Source organism: Bombus huntii, chromosome 6 (assembly GCF_024542735.1).
Source record: "Bombus huntii isolate Logan2020A chromosome 6, iyBomHunt1.1, whole genome shotgun sequence".
Classification (NCBI taxonomy): Eukaryota; Metazoa; Arthropoda; class Insecta; order Hymenoptera; family Apidae; genus Bombus; species Bombus huntii.
The window spans coordinates 7943796-7967639 of NC_066243.1; the positions used below are offsets into that span (position 1 = coordinate 7943796).

General features: G+C 31.2%; 5 protein-coding genes and 2 long non-coding RNA genes across 11 annotated transcripts; 4 read left to right on the forward strand and 3 right to left on the reverse strand.

Annotated features, from left to right (window-relative positions):
* Positions 1 to 33: 33 nt before the first annotated feature.
* Positions 34 to 7016, forward strand: LOC126866910 (gem-associated protein 7-like). The gene is made up of 3 exons (XM_050620909.1): positions 34 to 231; positions 604 to 806; positions 6601 to 7016. The coding sequence occupies exons 1-2, from the start codon at positions 102 to 104 to the stop codon at positions 786 to 788; spliced, it is 315 nt and encodes a 104-aa protein (XP_050476866.1). The 5' UTR covers positions 34 to 101; the 3' UTR covers positions 789 to 806; positions 6601 to 7016.
* LOC126866906 (mediator of RNA polymerase II transcription subunit 30) lies at positions 795 to 2036 on the reverse strand. Of its 2 annotated transcripts, none has more exons than XM_050620904.1 (4): positions 1922 to 2036; positions 1409 to 1825; positions 1085 to 1341; positions 795 to 1005 (listed from the first exon to the last, which is right to left on the reverse strand). In XM_050620904.1, the coding sequence occupies exons 1-4, from the start codon at positions 2034 to 2036 to the stop codon at positions 907 to 909; spliced, it is 888 nt and encodes a 295-aa protein (XP_050476861.1). In that variant the 3' UTR covers positions 795 to 906. The 2 variants fall into 2 exon arrangements, with proteins under 2 accessions (XP_050476861.1, XP_050476860.1); XM_050620903.1 differs by having other exon boundaries at positions 1919 to 2036.
* On the forward strand, positions 3559 to 5489 carry LOC126866908 (uncharacterized). 3 transcript variants are annotated; one of them, XM_050620906.1, is made up of 2 exons: positions 3559 to 4208; positions 4308 to 5489. In XM_050620906.1, the coding sequence occupies exon 2, from the start codon at positions 4397 to 4399 to the stop codon at positions 5231 to 5233; it is 837 nt and encodes a 278-aa protein (XP_050476863.1). In that variant the 5' UTR covers positions 3559 to 4208; positions 4308 to 4396; the 3' UTR covers positions 5234 to 5489. The 3 variants fall into 3 exon arrangements, with proteins under 3 accessions (XP_050476863.1, XP_050476864.1, XP_050476865.1); XM_050620907.1 differs by having other exon boundaries at positions 4504 to 5489; XM_050620908.1 differs by having other exon boundaries at positions 4777 to 5489.
* LOC126866907 (uncharacterized) lies at positions 5331 to 8742 on the reverse strand. The gene is made up of 4 exons (XM_050620905.1): positions 8524 to 8742; positions 7809 to 7942; positions 7322 to 7534; positions 5331 to 6161 (listed from the first exon to the last, which is right to left on the reverse strand). Exons 1-4 carry the CDS (start codon positions 8603 to 8605, stop codon positions 5742 to 5744), a joined length of 849 nt encoding a protein of 282 aa, XP_050476862.1. The 5' UTR covers positions 8606 to 8742; the 3' UTR covers positions 5331 to 5741.
* A 5964-nt stretch (positions 8743 to 14706) lies between these two features.
* Positions 14707 to 18167, forward strand: LOC126866913 (uncharacterized). Its single transcript, XR_007690083.1, has 2 exons — positions 14707 to 17231; positions 17737 to 18167. It is a non-coding gene; the product is annotated as an uncharacterized LOC126866913 (long non-coding RNA).
* Positions 18021 to 23167, reverse strand: LOC126866903 (heterogeneous nuclear ribonucleoprotein A3 homolog 2-like). Of its 2 annotated transcripts, none has more exons than XM_050620897.1 (6): positions 23000 to 23167; positions 22184 to 22387; positions 20992 to 21621; positions 19986 to 20073; positions 18309 to 18362; positions 18021 to 18221 (listed from the first exon to the last, which is right to left on the reverse strand). In XM_050620897.1, exons 1-6 carry the CDS (start codon positions 23079 to 23081, stop codon positions 18212 to 18214), a joined length of 1068 nt encoding a protein of 355 aa, XP_050476854.1. In that variant the 5' UTR covers positions 23082 to 23167; the 3' UTR covers positions 18021 to 18211. The 2 variants fall into 2 exon arrangements, with proteins under 2 accessions (XP_050476854.1, XP_050476855.1); XM_050620898.1 differs by having other exon boundaries at positions 19986 to 20025; positions 23000 to 23166.
* On the forward strand, positions 18268 to 19959 carry LOC126866912 (uncharacterized). Its single transcript, XR_007690082.1, has 2 exons — positions 18268 to 18411; positions 18504 to 19959. It is a non-coding gene; the product is annotated as an uncharacterized LOC126866912 (long non-coding RNA).
* Positions 23168 to 23844: the final 677 nt, after the last annotated feature.

The following is a 23844-nucleotide window of genomic DNA, read 5'->3' on the forward strand; positions in this document are numbered from 1 at the left end:
GGCATTATAGCGACACTATCTATATATATATGTATATCGTGTTGCTTTAGTTCCGCCATAGAAGAAGTCTACTTTTACGAATCAACGAATTTGCAGACAAAATGACTGGTTCAGTTGAAGATAGTACACATTTGAATGATAATATAAACGTGGAATTTGCGACTCCTGAAAAGCAAGAAGCACGTGCATTTTTGCGCGAACGATTTCTTCGTGTAATTACTGGAATTGTTGGTATGAAATAGCACTTTTTTAAACCTATTTCCTTTTTCTTCAATCGAATAAAAAAATGTTTTAACATTCCTATAAATGCATAATCTTGTTTAAATTTTTATAATAGCAGCTTTCCAGGAAGTTAGAGCAGTTGAGTATAAAATTGCTCAAATGTGGCGCCAGTATCAAAAAAAACTTAGCCTAATGCGCGAATGTACATAAATTATTAATTTTTTTAATGTCAAAAATATTATAAATAAAACAATTTAGGAATATAAAACACAAAGAAACTACATGATAAATTTACAATTAGAATTATTATTATCTTTATTTTAAGGCTAACTAGAATTATTTGAAAAGATTCATCATGTAATCATAAATTATTTGTTATAGGTAAACAAGCAGAATTTTATCTGTATGAAAATACACAGGTTTCTGCTCAATTTAGAGGTTGTGATGTGGATTGTTTAGAAGTGTTTGTACGGAACTTGGAAACACCATTAGGCACAATTCCAGAAGCTGTTTTAAGAGCAAGTGACATTATTTATCTAAATATCCATGATATTAATAAAGAATAGTAAAGCTTCAAAATACAAGTAAGTAATATTAACTCTCTTATGTTACATAGAAAAGAATACTTTTATTTTTCAACTTTTTTTTAGTAACTTATATAAATATTTATTTACATTTTACAATTCACGAACGACGCATATTTAACATTGTATTTATTTCCGAAATAATACGTCTTAAGTGATCAATGATTTCCTTGAGATGTCTATTTTTTAATACCACTTGCTGAAAAAATTAAATATAACATTTTAATTTATGAAAAAAATATTTGTTTCCAATGTTTTATATTAATGTTTATACTTACTTCCATGATTTCCTTGCTTTCCTCACAAGCAAGTCTGTAGGCTTCAGAAGTCTTTTTCTCATCGGATTTCATATCCCATTCTTCTTTTAAAGGAATTAGACTTTCTATATGCGTATATTCCATACCTTGAAGTTGACAGTTTTCATTGCATTTTTCATAAATTACTCTCAAACGTCTAAATAATAACTTAAGTGTCCTTAATTGATCCTGTACTTTATTCTTTTTTTCATTAGCTAAATTTGCACCTTGTGCCATGCCTAAAATTATAATGCTATATAACATAATTGAATGTATATCGAATACAACTAAGTAATCTTATTATACCATTTGGGGGTTGAAGAACTCTTAATGTTTGGAAGATTTCCAGGCTGCGACTAACAATGTCTTGTACAGTTTCTTGACCAAATCTGCATAAACTAGCAGTGTTAAATTCTTTATTTTGTTGTTGTTGTTGAGGTGGTGGTTGCGTAGGTGGAACAGGAGTTTGTGGTGTTGTAGCTTGGTTGCTTGCTTGATTACTCTGTTGTACCATTGCAGCTTGTTGCTGTTGTTGTAATTGTAATTGTTGCTGTTGCATCTGTTGTACTTGTTGTTGCATTGCAACTGACTGCTGTTGTTGTTGCTGTTGTGCCAATACTTGTTGAGCACTGGGCATACCCATAGTATTGGAGCCTACTCCACCTACACCAACTCCGACTCCGACTCCTACACCAACTCCAAATTGTTGTGGATTTACCATACCTATCAATATTTTGTATTAATATTACTGTATTCCTCTAATATTTGCCTCTTGGTCACTTTCTGTAACTAATACTTATAATACGTTATACTTACTACCTTGTTGTGGCCCCATTAAGCCAGATACCATCTGTCCTCCGCCAAACTGCGTTCTCATTGCAGATTGTTGTACACTAGGGAACCCAGATGGGAATGGATGTTGCTGGCCAGCCATCTTGTCACAGCTTTAAATTTGAAAAATTAAATTGAATGTAAATGTGTGATAGTGTAAAGAAAATCAGACAATAATTAAAAAATTGTTAGGTTAAGTACCCTTGTAATGCTATATTTTGGCTATTTATATATATTTTACAATTCCGGACAACACTTTTATTTAAAAAATTTGTCTTCAAATAACTGATATTTTATCTTTAAATGTAAGAAGCAAAATAATCATTAAAATGCTAATCCTAAAAGTCACAAATTATATTAACTTTTTATTATATTAACGAAATCAATATTTTTTGTTACGATATGTTTCTTACTTGGTAATAAATCGAAAATTACAGAATCACGCCATCAGCAGAGAAACAATAATAAAATATGCACATTTCCACTAACATGTGCAACGTAAAAGGCACAAATTACATCTTACATGCACGTTGTTGACATCACATCGCGCATCTATAGAACTAGAAAGGAGATGAGAGTGTTCACCCCCGTATTTCTGGTTGTTTCACAGTACAGGTGCTGCCCCATGCGGCATAGTGTTGAAGGTGGAACACGCTGGCATATACAAGAATCTATGTATTTAAATTTAAAGTTAGGAATTTGCCTTGTTTTTTGTTATATACTAACGCAGACAAGAACCTATTGAGTTCCATGCTACAAGAACCTAATTAATTGTACGGTTCTACAGAAATGTTCGTCCCTACTTTTCTATCTGAGACCATCCTGAATAAATGCGGCGTCTTGTATAAATCGGGATGCGTTTATATAAATAATAGATTGTATTTCCTCGAAATTCGCTTACAATATCATATCATTTTAATTAAAAAATATTACGGGCATATTGATAAGAATGTCATAAAAAAGGGCCAATAATATAAAAGATTTATTATTGTATTGTTGGCTTATCGATATTCGATCTTGAATAGAAAAAGAACTATGTAATTGTATTATTCTAAATCCTAAAATATCATTAAAATGCTAAAATGCGAGGGTTCTTGTAGCGTTGAACTTAATAGGTTCTTGCCTATGCTAGTGTACAATCAAATAGAGCAAATCTCTAATTTTATAGGGTTTTGTATATGCTGCCTTCAGCACTTCGCCGCATGGCGCAGCACTAGTCCGGGAACAATCAGAAGCATAAGCGTGGACACTCATTTCCTCTCTGTTATTATGTTGTATTTAAAAAATAATGTATATAAAACACGATATCACCCTGAAAGATCATCTTATTAAAATAAAATTTTGACAGGGAGAGTTACGTAAATATAAATTCTTGTAATCAATAATGGCAATAATGTAGTATAAGCGCAAGGACAGCAGCTTTTACTATGTTAGTAACAATCGTCTATTTTGATATATATCTATTCATTGTTTTTGTAGAATAGAATTCTCTTTCCTAAAATTAAAATATAGTGATATCTTTTAAACTTTCTTCCGCCCGTCATTGTATATATAATATACAGCTATATCTTTAAAATATAATACTATTTATAATAAGAATATATACATATACTTACGTTTTACAGACATTATGTTTTCCAGTTTGTTTTCATGTATATTTCACAATATACGTGCACTGAGAATCTAGTAAATGAGTATACGTTATACTTTTTACTGTTCAAAATTCCATTATATGTACGTAAATGTATAACATTAATGTTCTAAGAATTTTATGTGAATATAATTTATAGATACAAAATGTAATGTATACCTCTTTTATTTTTAATATATAATAATATTAATATTATATTAATATTATTAATTAATAATTATAATTATTATATTATTTATATAATAATTAATAATATTATATAAATAAATATTTTTAATATATAATTTTAATATATAATATAACATTATTATAATAAACATGGATATTATAATACTTGGCGATAAATTTAATTCCAAATTTATTACAACAAAATATAAATACACTTTTGTTTATTTCTTTTCACTTTTTGTTTTTTCAATTTTTCACTTGTATTTTAAAATTATATAAATAATATTTTATACAATATTTCTGCATTTAAGTATAGATGTGTACTAACGATTATATGTTAGAGAAGAATAGTGAAACATCCCTCAGAACGCAGGATCAAAGTCGATGTTAAATTCTTGGAAAGATACATAGGGCCAAATTCGGTGGTATTCGAACAATGTCCAAACAGGAGATAAGGTCAGTGCGCACGAAATGAACACAGTAGACATAACGGCCCAATCTTCAGTCCCCATGCACCTTGCTTGCTTTTGCCTTCACATTGTTTTTCTGGCACAGTCAGTATCTATCTCGTCGCAGACTGTTACTGGACGCTTTAAGATACGTGAACGAAAAATAACAGTGGCAAGTTGATCATCTCCGGTACGATGCCTCGTAAATCATTATTTTTCATTGTGATATTATTCAGCTTTATTCTATATGTTGAAAACAAGGCGATTGAAAATCGAAATTTTCAATCTAATATTGCAAATAGTGCTTCGAGGATACAAGATCAAAACATAAATGAAAACTTCGACTCCGAGGTAATCAAAAGTGAACGCTCAAATAGGAAAATAAACCACACTACTTGTGTCGGAAATTGTAATGAAAAAAAACAGAAATTTTTAAGTGAAAGCAAGCACATATGCCCTTATGAAAGTAAGGAATCGTGCTTAATATTCTCTTTGTCGAAAATTGCTAAAGTTCAAGTGGCTAATTTAAATCAGCCTTCGACGCATCACAGTTTAAAATCAAATATTTTTGACAGTGTGTCAAAAGATGCCAGAAATTCAAAAATAAACGAAGAAATAAAGGAGGAAGGGCAGTTCAGGCTCAATTTCATAAATCGAAACGAGGACAAATATTTCCAGAATTCTTCGGAGAAACAGATGAAATCATCGAACGTTCATTGTCGAGCAATTCATGATGTTTATATACCAGAAGTGAAGCAGAATTTACCAGCTTTTGCTTGTGTATTTGGAAATAATACGTTCATTTTGTCGAGTGAAAGATTTCTTCAAGATCGACGAACATATTTGGATATAAAGATTGAGGAAAATACATTTAAAAATATAAAATTTGCTCCGAAAATGTCCAGAACCAATGGATTTGACGTGGTATCTGCTCTGCTTATTTTAAATCGCATTAATAATAATTACAGGATAGAAATGCACAAAAATATTCCTAATGAAGGAAAAGTCGATCAGTCAGAAGAAAGCCGATAAGAGACTATCAAGAAATAATCGTGTTTCATAGAAGATTCAAATACCCGGTGATAATTTTGAATTCATTATCTTTTGTTAGGTAAACAATACATGTAAATATGATAATTGTAACTATATCAGTAACTATATATTTGTTGCAATTGAAAGGAAGTTAAACAATTTTATAATGTAATTGCAAATATTTTTCACGATTTTTTTTCTTCCAGTTCTGATGTATTGTTGTTAAAATATTTGATATAAATGTAATTCGAATACAGCTCGCAGTCTATTTTATTTTGTATCCTATCTTTAAAATATCTTTATTCGAGCATAATAGGCATGACGTATTCTCGTAGATCGACAATGCATAGTACACAATATTGTAATTCGATTTGTAACACTTGACAATAAACATTTGAATCTTAAAATCCATTGGACAAGTTTTATCACATAATTCTACATTGTTCATATTGCTATAAATAAATCTCACTATAAATGCTATATTATCATCTTATCATCTTAAGTCCGATCATATTATCATCTTCACTTCGAATTTCCTAGATCGATTCTCTGTTCGTCCTTCTTCTGGTGTCGGTAACGTTTTTGATGAATGGGTTGTTTTTTGAACATTGGACGAAACATTCGAAAATGGTTGTTCCTTGACAGGTGGTTTATCATTTATCGTGAGTTGAGTTGTCGGATGGCTTTCTTCAGTAAGATGTTGCGCAAGATCCTTAGATATTGACGATGAATCGTCGGTGATGATTCGATCGTTCAATTTAGTTCCACTAGAAATTCGTTCGTTAGTTTCCTGATTCGATTTATCCAAAGTCGATGTTAAAAGATGCAAATTGGAATCGTGTATATTATCTAAATTTGTTATTCCTTCCCCGATATCAGTTCGTAAGTTTTCAAGATCTGCTTTTTCTTCTTCAGTTAATGGATTAACCTTAAAAATAAAATATTAATTTTGCCAATTGTACACACATTTGAATAATAGTTTTGAATTCGTTTTACTACAGAATGATAACTACTATATTTTAAATGAAATCGTTATAACTTATATTTTTCAAAATGAGGATTGTAAGTTGCCCTTTGTAAATTTAACTTCAATTGCATATTTTATATTTACAGAATATTCACAAAGAAATCATATTTCGTTTTGCAATCTTCCGTATATATTTTACTAATTACAATAGAAAAGATATCGATACAGATTCGTAATTGTTCGTTAGCTACTAATTTATAATTTTCTTCTAATACTTCAGTGATAGGATTTACGAATATTTCTTACAACTGTATGTTCCGTTAGAACCGATATAATTTATTTCTTTCAAGAAGATTAATGGTTAGAAGTACTTTAATTTTTGTTTGTGTTCTGATTTCAGACGAAACCCTCACATGACTTAGTATATGTAGCAATAACACGTTCGGCAATGTTGGTAATTATGAAGCGTGAAACATGAATTTTTTTAATATAGTTTTGACATATCCAGTTTGAGAAAGAAGCACTTCTAAACATTTCTTTTTTGATTGATTCTAGGAATATCTTTCTTGTTAGCATATATTAGACTTATGTCTTTCATGTACTCAAGAGTAATAACTTCCATCGATGCAAGTGTATAGATACTGTTTATGTACCTAATCAATGTGTACATGTATGTATATACGTAATTTGTGATCAAAGGTTTACACGAATGAATTTTTGTTCAATTTTGTTTTTCAAGTTATTTGAGATGATCATTGAAGTATTAGTTTATCGCTATTAATGTATTATGATAGAATAAATGAAAAGAACAGACGATTTAATGAGTCATTGATCTCTCCCTAAGATTAACCATTTACGCAGGTGTCAGGTGAAAATATATAGGACATAAAAGCAATTACTACGATTAATCGAACTGGCGGTAATATTTTTTCCGCACTCTCGCATCATCCGTTGTTAATGCGCATATTACCATCATGAAGCAATATCCATTTTTGGTAAGAAAAGTGTTAGAAATTAATCAATATTATATGATTTAGAAAAAGAGCAATTATGTTTTTTGGTGTTTTCCTGATTTATATTTTAACAACATGAAAAACATACGAAATAAATGAGATTCATACTTTAACCACAGGTTTTGAAGCAATTATTTTCTTTACGTGTTTCTCTCGATGTCTTTTTACATCGCCCTCTGTTAATTTGCTATTCTTTTCATCTTTAGGATTAAAAGGACTGCTCATTTGTCTAATTTTTACAGGGTGAACGTTGTACTTATTAATTTCGCCTTCCTCAAGAATAATAGCCGGAAAATCAGAAGTATTATCTAAATCGGTTTTCTGTAACAACAATTAAAGGAAAGATTTTGACATTTTACGAATTTACATTCAAATATCGCGATTGCCATCGCATTGCAACGAGTGAAATAAAAAGCTGGAATTATTTAAAAAAGTAACTTGTGTTGTAGTAACTTTTCGATACTATAGTTGTGCTTATTAATTTCGACCAGTAAAGAAGAATTAGTTCGTAAAATGCTATTAACTATTACAATCATAATTCTCTTTTTACAAATTTTTATTGTTTATCGTTAAATTATTCAAATGGATTAGTCACCTTGGATAAGCTTGGTCCTTCGTGAAATGCCTCGGCTAAGGCAGGATTTATTTCCTCCAATGGTTGATCACCATGCCGTATATAAACCGGAATATAGCCTGGGATGACAGGTAATACTTGGAGTGGATAGGAATCTAGAAGAAATTAGGATCGAATGAAAAACCAAAAGTAAATTGATATCGGAACGAAGCAAGTTGTAGATTTTGACAAACGATAATTTATAATACTATAATGCGATATGACAGCGTGCACTAGTCTTGTATTACAAAAAATACTCGCGCGTGTCATGCATGTGTAATTTATTTTTTATAATTGCGAATCACATTGTATTATTGATAATTGATAAACGACATACGTATAGTTATTTTTGAGTATTATATGAAATAGGAAACCCGTGGGCAAATTGTACCAATCAAAATAAGCAAATATTTTGCGCAAAATATAAACTCCGATCCGTCATAGTTTACCAAGGACGAACGATATTTAAACAAATATTCAACACACTTTTGCCCGTTATTAGCTATTTCGTCTATACACTTGCTTCCCATGATATCGATGAATTCCATTAATCATTTGATCGCTACTCGAATCACAAATATCCCGAAGGCACACAAACAACTTAACACTTGTTCCCGTAACAATTTATAATAAGCACCATGTAGATTTGAATACACGCTTGGTTCACGCGGGAATTTCAAAAATTCCTTCTACTCACGGACATAAGCAATCGAGAGAGATATTAGAAACACAAGATTGTAGACGGTCCTGGTACCACGCATCATCTCAGCAGCCTGCATCTTTGAACGGTACTAAGCCCCTGGAGCACGGGGCTCTCTCCTTTATATCTACGTTCCCCTCTACCCCTTCGGTCTGTACTACCGAGAGGCCCCTCGGGGTTAACGCCGTTCCGTTAATATCGGAGCAAAAAGTCAAATCTTCCTTCACTTTCGGCAATCGAGACGACCTAACAACGAAGCCTATTCGGACATTCTCTTGCTGCTTTCTAGGAAATTCACCGGTATATAGAACCGGGTTTTGTAACTTAACCGCATTCGTTTTTATCCTCTTACTAGGATTTTGTTTCATTGAACAAGAGACTAATAGGCTGAGCTGCGTGTTCCACAAAAATAGTATGCCGTCGTTGAACATCAAAAAATTCGATCGCTTGAAAATAAATTAACGAACGTTAATCATTCGTCCATCAAGAGTGCTTTTTTGTAAACATTTAAAAAGATATGTTATAATTTGGTAGCTGCGATTTTTTTCTAATAATCTGTCGAAGTTTCGTGTTCTATGCGCTTGAAACATTTTTTAGAAATTGAAAAGACGAAAAGTTCAAACGTAGGATTGTTGGTTAAAGGAGAAGGTTGAAGAAACCTTCGTGCGCTCTTTCGCTCGCGAAATGTGCTGCTGTTAAGAATAGATTCGATCTCTTCGCGCAGGTAATCGTACCCCGCAAGACTGCCAGAGATCTTCGACCTTGAGTCTTCTTCTTCCTGATCGTTCAAGTGAGTCCGATTCGAAGATCGATAGTGCGTAAATCTTACGAATCGAAGGCCAATATTGATCGACGTGTGATAAGTATTAATAAATTGCAATCGTAGATTCGTTTGATGAAACTTGTTTATGAAATCTACATACATATTTCTTGCGTAATTTTATTTTTAAATTTTTCTATGTTTCAGGTAGCATTATATTTATAGGAACATATATTTATCATAATAGTTATTTAACTCTTTTCTAATAAAATTCCTTACTTAAAGAATGACTTGTTCGTAACTTTCCTTCTATTTTCATAGTTAATAATAGAAATAAGCGAAAATAAATACAAGTATGTACTATACACGTATGTATATTATAGAGAGATTTATACTTACACATAATATATTTTACTTTACAGGAAATTATAATCTTGATATCAAAGTAAGAAAAAAGAAAAAAGGATGGTCAAGTGAACAGTTTTGTCAAGCAGGACGTTTTAAATACCAAATATCAGTTACTTAGATACTATTCGAGATATTAAGGTTTGCTTAACAAGTGTTTAGATTCGTAGCTACCGTTAGCTTATTGCTTTTTTGTCTGAGTGCTGAGTAAACTTTTTTTTATATTACCAGATCACCTTTTCGTCCTTTGATTAATCCGTTATTAACAATACCTATACAAACTTACATATATATAATCTTTTCTTTTTAGAAGTCATCGTTTCACAGAGATCCTGTATTGTTTAAGCTGTTTCTTTTTTCAAAAATTCTAGTTACGTTTGATTATAGCGTACATTAATTAAATATTACAATTAATTAAAATATACTGTAGGAAAATCATAGATACACAATAAACTTGGAATTTTGAATTACATGTATGGCTGAAAAGGTAGTATTTACATTACTATCAAACCATAGAATAGAAGTATCAATATTCTACTATAAATATTATTATTAGGAGAATCGTAACTCAGATAATTATGAAACCTAGCAATTAGTTGATTGTGAAATATAGCTATAATTTAGCAGTATTTATTATAATCATATATCGTTTTTCTATAAACTTTAAGGCTACTTTTAAGATTCTGGAAAATTTTACTTGAGCTCGTGCATACTGTAAAGTATAATTCTTAATCTCAAATGTCACAATTACAAGAAATTATATAGTAGTTCTATTAACCCCTTTTTGTTTACAATAGATTTTAGCACAAGAAATCCTATGATAATTCCCTGTAAAAAATGACGCTTTTAAAATAAAATTTCAATCGTTTAAATATCAGAAAAAATTAAGTTTTTATTTACGTCAGGTAATTATTGCTAACATTGTATATAACCAAATATTGATACATCTAATTTTCGTATAAAATCGAGTTGTGTTTTTACGCGGAACATTAAGCTATGTATGGTGCTAACTTGTTGTTCGTATATTTATTCTTATATTTTACTTCATTCGATAAAATTGCATACAATCATGCGATATGATTCTAAAAATAAACTGCTTTTTAATTTTAGTGCTATCTTATTGTGACGATTAAGCCCCAGGGCAACAATATATCCTGAACGAAAGGTCAGGATCACCACTCAATGTACAAAGACTCGCATGTCCACCTTAAGTAAGCTCTTTCTATGGCAACATATGCATGATAACAATTATAGATACCACCCGTATATATACCACTTTCTAGTTTATTTTTATGATGAATTTTACAACACATACATTAGCAATTATACTTCCGTACATTCAAAGTAAAAAGAAAAGTCACAACTAAACTGATACCTCATGAGGTATTGAATCTTTCCTAATATCGTTTTGTACAAAAAGCAATAGTCATATTGATACTGACTGCCTGACTTAAGAAATGTTTTTCCTTTGTACCATAGTTCAACTTTGTTAAAATCGCTATCAAAATAGAGGTAGAGTGGTTTATTCACGATCGATGTTATGACAAGGAAGATTAGTCTATGTAACTCAACGTTCCTTAGCAATTAATGGATTTGCGAAGACTGGATTATTAAAAAGTTGCGTCACTTTCCATTTTACAATGCTCGTAAGTATGTACCAGTCAGCGCGAGTAACGTGTATCATCATCGATCGACGTCCCCTTTTCCGCTCGTACGTGTCGAAGAAGGGCGTAAGTGATGAGCTGCTACTAAGCGCTATATTGCCGGATGTATATGCGTGCATAATCTCGCGTATTGACACAGTTAGAATTCTGGTTTAGTGGGTCGTTCGTATTAGCTCTTAACATTATTTTCGGAAAAAAATTGTATTGCCTACGAAATTTTTTTGTAACGTATTTTTGTAGTGGAAGTTACTTACCTCGTATTAAACCAACGATAAAGAATATTCCTATAGAAAACCGGTTTCGTATAAATGCTACCTGTCATTTAAATGATAATTATATATTAAACATATTATTTAATTTTCGACTAATCCCTCGTAAATTGATTAGAAAATTTGATACTTTTACCTGAGAATATATCTATGAGAAAAATGATATCTTAAACGTAGAGTTGAAAAATATAAACGCGAAAAATATTAAGTAAAATTCGAGTAAAGATAGATAGGAAGAAATAGATGTTCGAACAGGTGTCTACAATAGGAATGAATCATCGATTCTTCGCATGTTTTCAAATCAAATGAAATTAATTCGGCCATCGCATATTAATTTTCGTGTCAAACGTGTATTGTGAAATGTGGCACGACTACTTCGGCTACAATTGGCAAACAGAAGCATATTGACAATTCTTACTATACTGTAGAATCAGGCGGAGTTGTTATATAAAAATGTATTATCGATTCCTTGCGAATCGAAACGACGTTTTTCGAAAGAACTGTTTTAACTTTTTATGGACGCCGTTGTGCGAACTGGATGCGATTCCTCTCACGAAAAGGAACATCTTCATGAGAATGTGTACGGTTCTAGCGGTTAGACTTTTCTATGTATATTCCAGTTGGATGCAACCGGTTTCGTTTTACGACCCTAAAAAACTGCTGAGGATTAAATTAAAGCCTTGTCGTTTTGCAATCATCAACAAACTTAAGTAACCCTGGTCCCAGTCGCATAAAAGGGAAATTGACGTTTTATAAAAACTCCCGTCATCGATCTAACAATATTTCACTTTGTACAACTTGCATCTTATCTCGTGTGCAATTATTATCGGGACGTTTACAAAATAATACAACATGAAATGGTACCAGTTTAGCATTTAGATTGCTGATGTCTGCGTTATACGAGAACATTGAAAGTCTGGCGACAGTTATATAAATCGTCGTGTATATTACGTCGTCTGTAGAAGATTCTGACCGAAAGATAGAATGCTATTCCTATTGATATGCGCCAGTAATAATATAATTTATGAAATCTGTTGCTTTAGGTGACTACCACTTGAATCGCAAAGATTACATATTAATCATAGAAACGCAACATTGCAAAAAATAGTCTACGTATATGACTTCGAAAATAATAATTCCAACTTTCATTTTGGACAATTCCATTTTCTATTTATTCCATTTTCTATTATATTGTATAAATTTCTGACATATAACTCTGCAATATAGTTATATATATATATATATTACTCACTGGTGTTACAGGTTTAAGGAATATATATATATATATACATTCCTTTCCTTAAACCTGTAATAGCAGTGAGTAATACCGATGATTCATGATTAAAAGAATATTTCTACGTTATTAAGATAATTTTGATCCCATTTCTGATTTGATATGTTTCAGATTTTTAAAGATATTTTTCATAAGTATCGCAAAAAAAATAAAATAACAACGTGTTTGTAACTGTAAACGCGGCTTTTGTTTTTCCAACAAGACAGTTATTTAAAATCATTAGTCAATGGTATACTTGACTAATGAATCATTAATCAATATTATACTTGGCTAATGACTTGTCAATGAAAACGTTTGTGTACAATATGTAAATATCGTATTTAAATAATATACAAAAGGAAAAAGAGGATGATTAAACTGATTTAAGTCAAGGTTTTTCCACGTTTACCTATTATTTATGCGTCAGGATTATGCATGTATAATCATCAAATCACGCTAGCGTTAACTATGATTTTTAGTGTTTACTACTGTTTCATTATCGCCAGCAAAAAATCATCGAAATAACAGGCTATAAAGTGGGTCAGCAGTATTCCTGTCTATTTCGACACACCACATAACTTCACCGATTTAACGAAAAACAATTACTCTTACAAATGACTGAATTTATCGTCTCGATACTGTAATGCGTAAAAATCAGAACGAATTCAACACGCACGTTTCGAAGACCGGCTTATCATCTAGATAAATTATTCATGCAAGGAATCATGGAAGTGTAACAGTGAAACTGCAAGGTGCAGCTCTCACAGAAAGCAATTAATCACACGTTTACTGGATCCAGTCAACTATACTTTAAACTAATTTTCGTTCCCGTTTAATAAATTAAAAATATGATCAGTTCTTATGTTTTTGACTCGTGATTTAGTCACTTAATATTGATGTAATATTTTAGTTAGTAGATATTAATCATGAAACACTATAATGAAATATTACTATACTTTCTTATAAGTACCTACCAGTTATTGACCACTACTGTTTCTACCATGACCATCACTACAGTAATTTGCTTCTTTATAACGCAAAATATGGAATGTTATATAAATACATGTAATTAATTGTATAAATTTTGATACTGTTTGAAATTTAAACGTTCGTGTTATATCTTACGCATACTTTCATGCTGATATTGTTGACAGTCCAAATTAAATTCTACAATATTTCAAAAATTACAAATAATTAATATGTAGAATTTGTCATTTATTAAAATAAGAACATTATTAACGATATAAAAATAAGAATTAATGCTTATATAATATTAATGCCTATATAAAATTTCATTTGAATTATTGTATATCTCAAACTTTTGTTTTAAAAACGATTATTACTGTAGCAGACGAAATTTCATTTCAAGTTTATAATAAATAAAACTCTATTTCTCTTTACGTAAATTAGTGATAACATTTATCACGAAATAATGAAACTGAAATTTTGTATTAATTTTATCACTAATAATTACTATAAAATATTGATTTTTTAAATACTAACTGATTTAACGTAATTTAATTATTAATGAGAGTATGAATTATAAAAATAAATTCTTCTTGCGCGAGGGAATAATTTTATTTGATTCGATTATTGAGATGTTATTTGAACTATTTTACAATTCTGTGGATGTACACATAAATTTACAAGTAAATTGTAACGTACGATTATTTTAATAAATTTCAATATTAAAAAAACAGAGATGTGTGTGTTGAGAACTGGAAATAGCAGTAAAGCACAGAAAGATTTTTATTTCTGTGACGCAACGTGTACAAAATTTTGATACAGGTAACGTTGTTTTCGAACAGATCGAAGGAGAAACCGAGGTCTGATTATTTCACTGGTCGGAGTAAGTTTTTACGATTTGCCCCTTGTTCGCCCAGTTTTTCCTCATTGCACTCCTCGTCCAGAAGACCTCGAGGGCCGTTTGCCGTCGGCGACGGTCAACGACCGGAAAATACTTGCAGATCATGAAGAAGAAAATGCTGAAGAAGAAGACTGGCAAAGCACTACTCATGATTGAGACTTTGATGGAAGTCACTAGGTATTCAACGACCTGCAGACCCACATTTTCACTTCGCTTCTTATGAAGTCCTGTTGGATCTCTGCTAATATGATAATTAAGTGTATTTTAAGTTCGAAATTTTTTACATCATTCAAAATTTGATATAACTTATTTACGAACTGATTGTATGATTTCAATCAATGCGATCGATCAGTTTCAATGATTTTCGTTGTAAAATTGTACGTACGAATTGTATGTACTTTAATGTATTTTAAGAATTTGTGCTGTTTCCGTTTTTATTGATGACAATTATGCAGCGGTGAATTTAAAATATAAATCTCAGAGTTGAAACGCATTATAATTAGAATATCAGTGTTTAAGTATTTATAAATGGAATAAATATTACGCAACGCTATAGTTAATCGACTAAGAGAAATATCATACAAATTAAATTGATACATATAGAATTATGAATGTAACTTAGAAGGAAAGCGACATTTAAGAAACAAATACTTGTAGCTCGTAACATAAGATGTTTAAAGAGAAAATAAACATAATTAGGATCTAAACGAAAAATCCTTTGTAAGAAATGCAATAATTTTAAATAAAGCTGTGCAACAAATTATATAATAACCATACAATAATTCTATAATAATTTTCAATATCAAAATAATCGTATTTGATATTGTTTGATTATTATTTCACATATCAATATTTTACAAAATGTATATGATAGTTCATCGATTAAGCTATAGATAGATAAGAAGCGCTATAACTTTTAAAGGATAGGCTACAAAATAATAAATCGCAATTTTTTAGCGCAAATAGTAACATCATTCAGTCTGCATGATATACAAATATATAAATAAAATATTAAAGTACGGTTTAGTGAATTTAATTTAATTACTTCTTGCTTTTTCTCAGTTGCTATTATAATAAATATGCGAAAAAAATAAATGTAGTTAAATAGAAACCTTCAGATTTATCGCTGATAGATACATTAACTATAGAAAAGTGAAAACAAAACGTCTATACAATAAATGCAGTTATTTACATTTGCTACTTCGAGTAATGTATTACCTGATTCTTCGGGGAATCTTATCCAATGCGTACTAGGAATTTGAAATATCGATGAAAATCTAAAGATAAATTACAATACTTATATGAATAAATAATTCATGAAATTTTAATTCTTTATTACTTCATACTAATTCGTTTGCCAGTCGTAATTTATATTATATTACAGAATCACACAAAAAATCTGTTCTACCAAACTTATCAAACTTTCGTTTCATTTATACGGTAATTGTTTCCTTATATTGCTACGTAATTGTTGTATTTAATGCTGCTGTAATTTTTGAACCCGTTACTTATTCTGTTCTTTCATCATGCTCGCAATACTTACATTTTCTAAATTAGTTTATGGAAATAATACACTGCACGTTGAAAACGAAAGCAGACTTAAAATTTCATGAACAGTTAACATGGTACATTTTTTTTTTTTTTTTATTTTTGTACTATCGAAACACGTTCGACGTTTCTGGACGTATAGATCAAATAAATTTTTGTTTATTTTCATACTAATGTTCGATGAGGTAAATGATGAGAAAGCGTGTGATCACAACTTGAAACTACGGATACGGATCACGTATTCGCAGCAGCACGGAACCTATCACCTAGTCTCGGAGATTTGACTTCGTTTCGGCGCGGATTTCGTTCCGCACGCGCGCGCGTGCTCATTCCTTCCTGACAGTCTTGGAAAAATAGAGAAAAGAATCGAAACCTTACCGTTATGTTCACCCAACTCGCGCCATAATTACAGCATGGACTTGCTACTTGCAAGATGTATACAACCATAGCCAGCGATATAATGTGCACAGTTTAGACCATGCCACAGTAACAGCACGCTCGTTTCTTTTAGTAATTACATGAAATTGAATCGTGCCTATCTATCAACGTTCGACGCGTGTAATTATTCATCTCTGTTTTACCTTGCGTGTGACATTAATTATCGCCGTGCAAATGTATATTGCATGCTTAGTACTGAAATAGCTATCTAGATGTTAATGTCACTCCTTTAGAAACTATAGCGTGTCGCTAATGTCTTGATTATCGAACGTATTATATCATCAATTGCAACGAATTGTGAACTATTAACCAAGTGTTTATTAATATTTGTGTTTATTAATTATTGAGTAATATAAAGATGCAATTTTTCAAAATACCGTTTCTTCATAGAAGAAAATTATCATTTAAGAGACGTAAAAATTTGTAACACGGTATAAGAGTCGGTATAAAAATCGTACAGGAGCTGGACGAAGAAGAAGTAGTAAATTATCTTTTTTTCTTTTATATCGGTCAAATTTTTAAATAATCTATCGCATTTATATTAAATCTATCAAAGCAAACTAGCGAAGATATAATTTTCTCATTCATAATTTTCTTTAATGCAACATATGTAAAAGAACAAATAAGTACAAGTACGTAAGGACGTGCATGGCGCCCGCATTTTGAGCAAACGAAAACGAATAGTTCGCGTGTAAATGAAGTTTCATAAATGAGCAGGTATTTTCATCCAGTCTTCACGCAGATTCAATATAGAGTCGTGGTATCGGAGGCGTAATTAAACCGGTCTTCCACTTTATCACAGATTATATTAGTAATAGTAATCACTACTCGGTTCAATATCTTGCTTCAAGTTGCAGCTGTTCAGAATAATTATACTTCGTTCTTTGATCATTGTTGGGTTAATTATTGTGACGTGACGTGGTATCTACTACTTTATGATTTTAACAGAGCAACAAAAACAATTCTGTTTTTCTTTGTCTAACTAGATTTTCCTCGAGAATGGCAACAGCCTTTCAAGGTCAACGCAGGGTCGAGTTAAAGATTTCGCAGTACCGATGATCGATTATCTGATTATCATAAATACAGGTACCTCGTAGATCGTAGAAATTAATAGACCAACACGCATTAAAGGTAACGTGCAATGCACACAGCATGTAAAATGATGCTCGTTAACGCGTTGCGCTCTCCCCTTTTAACGATGAACATCAATCAGGAATAGAACCTGCGATTATTTCCTGGAAATCCTGAGATTTTATTAAAAGCAAACCTGTTTACTATTTTTTCATTTATTCGGTACTTGATACATGTTACATAAATCGGCGATTAAGATGACGAACGTTACGTTGTAACAAACTAATTGAATATGATTCCACGTATATGTTATAAAAGTCGTTGAATTTTTTGCGAATATTTTGGGCAGCATATAACTTAAAACATCTTCGTTGTTATATTCTATTTGGTTTATTTCCCCCTGAAAATAGAGAATTGTGTTATGACCAACAGTAAATAATTAACACAACATATAGTATTGAATAAGTAATGGAAGTTTAATACATACCAGCTGGAACCTGCTTTCGCTGAAGCTGAAGCATATGAATTTCCACCACCGCCACTACAATAATATAAAATCACAAGATGTTATTTCAAATATTTCGAAAATGGTATTATATAATAATATAACTTTTACTACTTTAATATAACTATCATTATAATGGGCAATATGATTTTTTAATTCATATTTGTTATTTTTCAGACAAAAATAATTTAGTTTAAATGGAACCTCGTTCAGTTCAGTCAGGTTGAATTTAAACTTCTTAGAAAAGTTAGAAGTTCTAAAGAACAATATATTAAAAACGAAAAGTCAACTTTACAAAGTAGGATTGTTGAAAGACGTCATCCTGTCATATTTGGTGCTCTCTTAAAAGAGTTAAGTATAGGACATGGAAAATGCTATAGAGATTATGTCAGAATTTTCGTAGAAAAGTTTGAATATTGGCTTAATATAATTGAACACAAGTTTTAAAATAATTATCTTGGTTTACCATCAATTAGAACAAAAGTAGAAACAACGTTACGCTCCTGTCAAGTCAAAGAAAGAAGGACAGTTAAGAGATTTACGCAGTGTCTATACCGGATATCGTGTTTATAGCTTTTCAAATATTGAAACAGTCTCCTCCTTCGTGCCTTGAAAACTCTTATCGATGTATACAAATGTACTCAAGTAGAAATAGTTCGCAGAAAATTGTGAAATGAAGTTCTAATTAAACGTATGCATACCCAATAAAGTCATTTGTTTTTCGAAAACTCATTTGTCAAAGTTTTATGCTAGAATTTTTTTCTATTTATTATTCAGTGCAGAAATATTCCTCTTTCATTTCTATCTACTAATGATGATGGTGTATCTTGCATAAAATATTAATCTTCAGATGCAATTTCTCTGCACTACAATTTTTATTGTTCTTCGTTACTTTTTAGTGTTCTATTATTTTCTGATTTATTTAAAATATACAGGTTGTTCCAAAGTTTAATAATCGAACAGAAAATGTTATGTAAACATAAATCATTTGAAGCTTCTTCAAAAAATTATAGTAAAAATACATAATGTGAGAAAAATAATTGGATTTTTATGTAACTTGCATAACTTTACACAAGAATAATAAAACAAACAAATCTTCATGAGTGTGGTGAACGGTTCATTGAGAAGAAATAAATTCAAGTTGATGCTGTCAGTTTTGTATCGATAGGAACAGTCAATATTTTGAAATGCAATGTTAGCAGTCAATGACCATGTTGATTGTAAACCTATTCTTATTTATAGCATAGTAACTGTAACGTGTTCTTATTATTCCCTTTCGTATCGCTATTACAAGGCTGTAAATGACTTATATATTTTTGTTATGTTATATCCATAAAATACTATGATAAAGTTTGGCAGTTAAACCCTGAAACATCCTATATAAAAACCTAATCTAAAGTATAATTTGGAAAGCCTATTTCAATAACTTCGGTATAAAATCGTTTTTACCAATAAAAAAAGATAGCAGTATCAAATGAGCAGTCGATGGCAGTTAACAACAATACGAATGAGATAAGCAAAAATAATAGTATAACGAAAAATTCAATGAGTTGCAAGTAAATTTGATAAATACTTATTATGAAATTTCTTCTTCTCTGTTTCTTATTTGTTGATACTCTTAGATACTACAATATTTTAAGAGATAATTTAATACTGTACCATGTGCTGCAACCACCGCCGCCAGATGGATATCCACCGCCTGCAACCGGTATAACAATAACGGGTATAGTATCTATTTTTTGATATCCTATAAAAATCACCCAGCGTTAGAAGCGGAAGCGATGCGTTATTACTTTGTTATATAGCTTCATTAAATGCATTGTATCTTTTCGTAATAGTTTCAGAACAATATAAAATATATGGTATATATGATATACCATATGCTTTCATTAATAATTTATCATTGTGTTCCATTGTACCACAGCATAATATAATTGCGCGTATGCTCACAATGCTGTTAATATGTTATAAATCGCATGCATAAAAATCTGAAGCATCAGTAACGCAATTGCAATCAACGCTTATTTGTTAAGTTGCCAAATTATGAACCTGTTAAATTTCAAATACCAAGTAGCTGAAGCCTACTATACTATATCGTTAATTCTTACGATTAACGGTAATTTGTTATTTTTGGTTATTGTTTCAATTTCAACACGTTGAAATATGGTTCAAATCGTGCGATCATTTTGTGTATCCTAATTATAGTAAAGGACTCTGTTACATCAATAACTTTGCACCAACATTGATATTTGTAGTAATAGGTGATACAGCTAATATTTATTACTGAATAATTTATAAAATAAGTAGTTATATTCTTATAATATCTATATCAATTTGTTACGTTTAACATTTAATGCCTTTTATCGATTTGTTGTAGTATCGAAACAATGGAATGTGATATTAACATGTTATTTTTTATTTTTTATTATTTCATCAAGTAAATATATTTTTTTGTGGATGTATATTCTGGTTAAATTCGTTTAATATAAACTTCAATATATTCAAATGTTTTTAATACGAAAATATAATAGAAAAAAGGATACACACAAACGTATGTTACACGAGACACCGAACGTGTTAAGCGAAATTTTAAATCTACGTAATCTATATAATTCACAGATAATCAGTGTTTAAAAAAATAAAATAACATTAAATTGTGTCCTACCTCCTCCGCTGTTCGGATGACCTCCGTAACCTCCTCCGTTATGTCCTCCTCCTCCAGGGTATCCTCCCCCACCACCAGGATATCCACCTCCACCTCCACCAGGATATCCACCTCCTCCTCCACCAGGATATCCTCCACCTCCACCAGGATATCCACCTCCTCCTCCACCAGGATATCCTCCACCTCCACCAGGATAGCCCCCTGCTCCACATCCTCCAGATCCGCAGCCACCTTTGTTGTATCCTCCTCCAGGATATCCTCCTCCACCACCACCTAATCCACCTCCACCTCCGAATCCTCCGCCACCTCCAAATCCGCCACCACCTCCGAATCCGCCTCCAAGTCCACCACCAGGATATCCGCCTCCCCCACATTTGACGCACAATGTTCTCTTCTTACGACTTTTGCTTAATTCATTTAATTTTGTTTTGAATGGATATAAGTTTCCTATATCATTTTTATAAAGCTTCACTTTAATAAGTTTAGCTTCACCGGTATTATTCATTTTTTCAACGTTCAAATCCTCTTCATCTCTTAATTCATCTGCAACTTCATCCAGATCCACTGGTACACCAGTGTCTTCCTCATTTTCGTCTACCTCGAAGATTAGTAGTACAGTTGTCAATGGATCTATTTTAATTAAATTATAGTTAGTTCATAGTAATTACTTTCTTCATAATATATATGATATCTCAATTGTTTCTATCGTGCATAGCTGTCAAAGAATCATAAATCATAGATGTAAATCAGTTCATTATTGTTTTACGTGGAATAGTATTCTATTAATCATTAACACATATCATGGCAGAGAGTAAGATTATAATTTAGGTAACTATGAAACTGAAAAATTGATGCTTGTAAGAATTGAGATACGTGATTAAATTCAAAATTTCTTAATATTAGCTTCTACATTTCCAGAATTGAATAAAATTGAATATATTTTATATGTTTAATTGATAATATATATATTTAATATTTAATTTAAATGTTATAGAATGTTAATATTACGTATCATCGTAATGTTAATATAATGTATCATACAATATCAAATACAATACATGCGTTTGACAGTTTTATTACTTTGTACACTATTTCGTTAGCTATGCACGAAACTTTAAGTTAATCAATTTTTTACGCTTTTCTTCTTTTCCTTTTTTATATTTCACGTAAAGAGTAATTCGTTTTTAGTTACCTGTTAGCTCTGGAACATGTTGGATGACTTCATTTGTAAACATTTCTTCAGAAGTTTCACCACTAGCATTTTTCAATCCAAAAATATTTATAACGAAAACCATATACTGGTGTTCTTCTTTTTGCGGATAAGGAGGAGGCTTAAGTTCGGTCGATAAAGTAGTATCCTCCTCATTGGAAGATATTACTGCAGTCGATAATTCTTCTAAAGGTTTGTTACAAAAAAGCGATTACTATGTATCTTCATTTCAACTATATATGTGATAAAAATGATACAATAAAACACTTTTCATCTTCTCATCTTAAACAGAATTTTTATAACATGACGTTATATAGAACAAAATGATGATGTAAAACCTCTGAAATACTACAGATTATTCTACACCTTCTATTAAACAAAAGAATACAGGCAACGTACAGCCGGTAGAAGCGATACAATGAAGTCGTAAATTAAAACGTTAAATGGTTAAACGAACACACCGATTGATTTAACCGCACTCACAGCCGTATATTGTACATGTCCCGTGACAACAACTGTCAAAGATTCCTACCTATTTGAAAGAAAGAAGTAGTTCTGAGTTAACGTTGTACCGTCTTGGATAAGGCTGGGAAACTTCATCTTCCCTAAAGTAACTTAACTTAGATTTTCAAACATGTAAACTTTAACGTTTGACCGATATAACAACCTCGTTTATATCGCTTCCACTGACTTTAGAATGCAATGCGGATAAAATAGAAAATTAAGCTTCTTAAAAAGATTATTGTTAGGTTCTATAAGAGGTTTGCATATATGAACATGCAATATATATTTTCTCACCTGTAGTTGGTGCAGCCGATACGACTGTAATAAGGAGAAGTAGGAGCAAGCCCCTAAAACTCCTAGTTGTTTCGTGATCCATTGTGGAGAGCTCGAAACTCTCAGATCACACTGTGCATCGGATCTTTCATCTTACTGCTTTTATAGCCATCGATCTTTATACACGCACTACTTCAAAGCAATTATATAACATTACGAGTAATGCGATGAGCCTCCTCCCCATCCTTTTCCATTTACCTACTACCATTACAACTTCATATTTTTGGTTTTTCCGTGGGAATTCCAGTTTCACGCGTTCATGCACACTGTAATGTTGTTTTCAAGTGAATTCAGTGTACTCGTTTTTCGCTTTATCGATTATCACAAAATCGGTCGTAAGTTAGTTAGGTGATACTGAAAGAAATGTAATTAGTGTCGAGTCAGGAAACAATACACGCCAATAATCAAATCTTAAAAACTATCCTGTGAAATGTGTTTGTTCACGTGCATATATCGAATTTCTGAAAGCATCACGTGAACTATCTCGATAACATAACCTTCTCGTTGTGCCAAACAGATTAGTGAAATGAAAAGTAACTATTCTATCGATTCTTCGAACGCGTTAAATAACATCAGCAGTTAGACTATGTTTGACCCTAATGAACGTATTATGTTTGATAAAATGTAGCATAAACTTTTTACGTCAAGATACCAAGAAAGGACGTTAAAAAATAACATCTCCTAAAAATATAACGTTCCGTAATAAAAGAGCGTGCTGATAATATACATTAAGTTGATGAATCTTTTTACTTGTCAAATAACTTTCTGTCATAGAAACAGACGACAATTCTCCTTACGTTCTCTTG